Here is a 6,097-nt window from a genome sequence, read left to right as displayed (position 1 = left end):
CCCCACTTTGATATGTCCATTCTGGTCCATATATTTATATGGTACAGTATACACGCTAAAATACATTAGACTACCACTGCATATATTGCTACTCTGGGTAAGGTTACCTAAAAAAAAATTCGCCAGTTTATTTCTGCACCATGTTCTTTTTTTTACTGTTGGCTACTGACCAAATAAAGCAAGAACAACTCCAGAAATTATACTTTATAAGAGACTCTGATAAGTGTGCAAAAGCTTTTTATGGAGCCTTTTGTTTTGTTCCATATTCAACCAGTTTCAGAGTCGTCAACACCTCTTTCCTCCATTTTTAGTCTGTCCGTTTGATTCATCCACTAACACCCAGCGCTTTGTTCTTCCGACACAGAAACGACTCGCCTCCCTTGCCACTCTTTTCCTTTCACCTCATTTGATATTCGTTTGTTTATGATCCTTATCAGAAATTCCTTTTCTGTTTTTGTGGTATTGTCCTCTGTGTCCACCCTGTCTCCACTCTTCTGTCCATTATTTTTTTAAATTAGTTTTTATTGACTATTTCATAAGGATAGGGCAGCAAGATGCATTAAATTTTAAACATCTTTTCAGAAGACATGATATAAATGACTGGCTCATTCTTAGTTGGCTTTTTGACCTTATCAAAGTGTGCTTGGCTCCATCTATGTTCCCACCGTTGCAAATTTAAAAACCTGAATTTCAGCTTTGAGTAAGCTATAAAGAATTTATGAAACATTCAGAATAACCTGCACCCTGGTATAGCTCAGACTGTTTTAATGAATATTCCCCATAGGACCTAGGAAGAGGAGACTATCATTGTTTGATTTTACAAAATAGCACTAATGGTGAATGAAAATGTTATAAAGTATAAATTGTAAATCATAGAATAAGACATAGCCCAATTTTAAAGTGTATGTTTTCTAAAGTATATGCAAGAATTTGAATCACAAATCTTTATAGCGTTATTGAAACAGTAGTCTCGCTTTGCCAGACCTTCCTCCATGGCGCTGCGGAGGAGGGTCTGGCTAGTCCACACATCAATCCGGGATGGGAAAAAAACGTGCTCTGGTTTATTGACATTTCTTTAAACCAATCACAATCGTATTGGGCAGCACTAAGCGCCGTACGGAGCGACGGCGTCTCTGCAAAATAGCCTTGGGAAGGAACTTGTTTTGATGGAACGTGTGTGTTCAAAGGTTGTTTTAGTCGTGCAACAGAAAACTCAGATTGGACAGATAGTCTAGCTAGCTGTCTGGATTTACCCTGCAGAGATCTGAGGAGCAGTTAACCATAGTCCTCCCGTGAATCCACCAGAGTTTAGGATGCCAACACAAAAGGAAGCCCAAGGCAACGGACATCCAGCCTAAATGAGAGACATCAGGCAGAAATTCCGGCAGCACTGGAGCAATCCCGGAAGTGGAACATCGTTGATATAGACTATGGAAATGGTGACATGGTGGGTTGTGTGTCTATCCCCTTGCTTTTGTTTTCTGCATGATTTACATTTTGCTTATTTGGCAAGGTTTTGAAAGTGATGCTTGGGTGCAGAAGATAGAAAGCTTTTCATGAAAAGACGGGGAAGATGTATGAAACTATGTTGTTATCCTTCCAGTGAAGCCCCCCCCCACACACACACACACAGAATGTTACTGTGTCGCATTACTGAGAGCTTGTGCATGTGTGCCTGAGAGCACTCTGAGTCATTTCCTAGCAACAGCAATAAAAACAATTATATACGAGATCCACCGTCAAAATTTGCAGTTGCCATGGTAACAATCTGCGGTTTTGAGCAAGTGGTTCATGGGAACATAATACTAAAATAACATACTTTTGCATTGGCATAGAAACTTACTTATAAAGTAGATTTTCATTTGAGCTATCTTCAAAAAAAATAGTTAGGGTTCCCTTCTTTTTTTATTTTTAAGACAAGAATAATTGTCATATGAAACTGGCATCCAAGGACAATCCCCCTCTACTCTTAGCCACAAAAGAAACAAGGAAATAGTGTTGTTTCAGTGATACAAGACACAATGCATCCTCCTATAATATCCCATTACAGTTTACTGTATATTAAATTGCATCTTTTGTCTGCTATGTCTCCTGTAAATCGCATGCTGTGTTCTGCTTTAAGGGAGAAATTTACATTTCACACCCCCTATGTCTGCATTAATTCACCACAATACCAGTAGCTCTCCATTTATGTAGATAGAAGTGCACTGCTAACATCAGTCTACAGTCTAGACGGCTAATTATCTTGTTAGCTGTACAACGCTAAATAGCATTGTAAATGCAAATGTCACTTTGGTCCTATCAGATCTTGGTCCTTATACCACTGCTAACAACATACTTTGTAAGCTCATGGCTTGTAAGCTACAGCACAAGTGTGTTTACTTTGTCTCTTTTCCCCTGCTGGGGCTCTGCCTACCAGCTGTTGTCAATCAAACGCAGACATGCCCCTTCAGTGGATGAAAGTAAAAGGAGTATTTCCGATATTTCCCCAGACCTTTTTTTCCTTCTAATAATGAAAAACAATGAACAATACATTTAAAAAAGACCTTGACATTATTTTTGACTGCAAAGAAAGGACGACTAAATATGATCAGTTGGATTTTGAATGGTCAGTAGACAATAAAATACAGAAAGGTCTATTAATAAAATGTTTAACATGATGACTGGAGGGAATCCAATAGTCAACATCAGTTTTTATCACAGACAGAAACTGCAAAAGTATTTACATTAATTTCTCTTCTGATAAATTCCTGTGTCCTGTAACCGTGCTGTAAAACCTAATAAACCAAAATTATCAAACATATTTAACATTTTATTTGCAGAATGGTTTGGTTTTGGTGTTATCAACTGATAAATGAAGTTTTATAAGACAAGATGTACTGCCAGAGTCACTTAAAAACCCTAAAAATAGTAAAATTCTTACTATGAGTGATACTGTCCTACGTGAACACACTATTTTCTGCCAAGTGAAAAGTTTTGGTTCTTTCACATGAGAAATTTCTGTGTTTATGTTTTTGTCAGTGCTTTTACCAGTGGTTTGAAGTAGTTTAGGCTTAGTTGGAAAAATGTGATGTCACATATTCCCATTCACCTATCAATCAGGATTTCTCTCTCTGAAACTTTAATTTAGATTGTTGCATATTCAGTCCTGAATATTAATGAATATTAATAAGTTCTCAGTGGATTTATGTACAAAGTTATGAGTGCCTAATACAGTTGTATTCAAACTGTTTGCTTAAAGCATTTGATCTTGGCATACCGACCTTAAGGCTCGCTACAGTAGGGCTATAAGAGTAAGACATACACTCTGCAAAAGTTAAGTATGACAAATGGCCTTGGCCAGCTGCTAGAAGATCTACTTAGCCTAACTGGTGGCATGACAGCACTGCTGTGGATTGCCTGTTCAACTCACGTGCATCGTCATTCCTCTCTGGTTCCATTAAATTCCATTCCAAGCCACACAAGTCTCTGCGTTATACAAAAGGGCAGCACTCTGTCAACAGGATCTTTTATTTCTATCCTGTTTTCTTGTGTACATCTTTAATTTCCCGAGTTCTGACATTGTTTGCTTTCTTCCAGCAGCCTTTTTCTACCTGTTGTGTGGGGGGGGGGGGAGGAGAGACTAATTTATTTACAGAAACCAGATGTGTTTGAAAATCAGCCCAAACTAGAAACAGTCTACTGTGTTATCCCTGCAATTGTTACAGCTTAGTGTTGTGGATATAAGTGTGGATGTTCTTGCTGTCTTGGCACAGGAATGAAGTTGGTTGCATATTCTATATTTAAGGGGACACAACCCACTCACTTTTACGCTTCTTCAGACTGATGTCCTCTTCCATCTCCTCCAGGGAGCCGTTCTCTCCTGCCTCAGGCTGTAGGAAGAGGGAGTGACATCTAACAAACTCAGGCAAACTTAAAGCGGGAGAGTAAGGTGAATGAAACCTTGTGGTATTAAAAAGATGTACTGTATATATTGTACACACAAAGCCTATCACGTGCTTCCTTTGTTGTTCAGTTTATACCTCAGCATTACAATAACAGTTGGGGAATGCAGGGAGCAAAAAAACAGAACTGATTTCCATTCAAAACTCTTTCATTGCCATTTTTTTTTATTCTTCCTTTGACTTTTGGACGTTTGGATGCTCAGAAACTGACACACACACACACAAACACACACACACACACACACACACACACACACACACACACACACAGTATGACATTTGAATGTCTGTTGCTGCAGCAGGCTGGACTTATGTTTCTAAGATCTCTGCAGCAGGCTAGTTGAAATAACGTACACTCTGAAATGCAAAGAAACATTTAAAAACAACAAAACAAAAATGGACCCAAAAACTTTAACAGCAGGGTAGGAAGAGGGGGGGAAAAAAAACGTCTGGCAGCAGTCGATATTAAAAACATGCAGAGGGAGACAAGCTCCGGGCCTTCCAGAGTCAGGAAAAAGACTTCGGAGAGCTGCAGACAGGAGATGGGTATGGCATTTCTATTTTCCCCCAGCCCATTGATTTGTATATGAAAACATAGCGCTTTTATTCTCCCCCCTTCTGGGCTCTGCTTCTGAGTGATCAGCTGATGAAGAGACTAGCAGCTCGCCGCTATGCTGGCTTGCTAATTCTCTCCCCCACAGCTGCAGCCGATCCTGATAGCCAGCCTGCAGATTGCAGTCAGGTAAATATCCTTCTCCATGTCTTTCTTCTCAGGCTCAGGATTCAGCCAGGCTACATCGCATGGGAAGAGAGGAAGAGATGGATAAAAATGTGTGTGCGTTTGAATGTGAATGTGTGTCCGTGCGCGCGCCAGGCAAAGAGAGCGAGTAGATCTCTGTGAGTTTATTCCTGTCGGTGTGTGTGTGTGTGTGTGTGTGTGTGTGTGTGTGTGTGTGTGTGTGTGTGTGTGTGTGTGTGTGTGTCTGTGTGTGGCTGTGAGGGAGAGCAGGGGGAGAGAGGGGGTGTGTAGGTGTGTTTTGTGACAGATGAGAGGGAATCTTTGCCAGATTAGTCAGGCTCGTTAGGACATAGCACAGGCATGGAGCATCACATATGCGCACACACACACTGACACCCATCCACTCACACATGTACAGTCAATCAGGCAGCTCTCCGCTGTGTTACATACCCTACATCTTTGAGGATTACCCTCTATCCCTCCAGTATTCCGCTGGAACGATTGTAGCCCCTTAGAGAGAGAGAGAGAGAAAGAGAGAGAACGCAGCGGGGCTTTTAAAGCCTTCATTTGAGCCGGGCTATGATGATCAGGATTTCTATTGTTACCTCTGTAGTGTTGTTGTCTCCTCTCCTCTCTCTGCCATGTGTTTTTTGTTCGGATAGACAGGCATGCGGTTTATTTATATTTATTTTAATTATTTATTTATTTTTTACAGCGTTTGTCACCATCAGTATTTTTTTAGGCTTGGATAATAATAATAATAATAATAGTTGTTTTCAGTAATCATTCTGCATGGTATTGCTGCATGTGTGTGCAAAATGTAATATTTCAGCATGCTTTCATCTTTGTCCTTGAGAAAACATTTCCACAACATGCTATATTATATGATTTGAATGCTGGTGTGTGTGCTGTATTGCCAGTGTGATTGATGCATCAATAGCCAGTTCGGATTGGACAGCATGCCTTCTCTAGTCCCTCCTCCCCTCTCCGGCTGCTGCTGCTGCTGCTGCTGCTGCTGCTGCTGCTGCTGTTCCTGCTGCAGGAGCTGCTCTTGCTGCATGCATACTCATGTTTCTGGCCTCTAATTGCCTTTGTGGAAAATACAGTGGTTGCAGCAGATATTTGAAAAGGAGCGATCAATTGGTTCAAAATAACTCAGGATGCAGCAGGGCACCCTTCTCCAACACCACACACCTACAGTCGTGATTCTATCTCTTTTTTTCTTTTCTTTTGCTAAACCAGGAAAATATGGCTTATTATTTATTGCATTAGGCCTATTAGCTTTTTATACATGGCTTCTTCAAATGTGTTCACAGTCATTGTGCATTTAAAAAAGAATGCTGCCTCCCCTCGATAATCATCTGACATCAAAGCCTCCAGATAAAACAATCTGTCCTAAATTTGCGGAGACAGC

At 40.5% G+C, this 6,097-nt stretch overlaps 1 protein-coding gene across 4 annotated transcripts in view; it reads left to right on the top strand.

Annotated features, from left to right (window-relative positions):
* Positions 1–4,408: 4,408 nt before the first annotated feature.
* LOC114571509 (probable global transcription activator SNF2L2) overlaps positions 4,409–6,097 on the top strand; it is a 7,232-nt gene continuing 5,543 nt past the window's right edge. The window contains exon 1 of one of the 4 annotated variants that reach the window (XM_028602477.1): positions 4,409–4,490. Coding sequence is in view for 2 of the 4 variants with exons in the window: in XM_028602474.1 (XP_028458275.1) it covers positions 4,591–4,686 (96 nt within the window). In the remaining 2 variants the exon portion in view is untranslated. Of the gene's footprint in view, positions 4,491–4,590; positions 4,687–4,730; positions 4,842–6,097 lie in introns of those variants that run through there. The other 3 variants (XM_028602474.1, XM_028602475.1, XM_028602476.1) reach the window with 3 other exon arrangements.

Source organism: Perca flavescens, chromosome 16, assembly GCF_004354835.1.
Source record: "Perca flavescens isolate YP-PL-M2 chromosome 16, PFLA_1.0, whole genome shotgun sequence".
NCBI classification, from domain to species: domain Eukaryota; kingdom Metazoa; phylum Chordata; class Actinopteri; order Perciformes; family Percidae; genus Perca; species Perca flavescens.
This window is presented reverse-complemented; position numbering and strand designations above follow the sequence as displayed.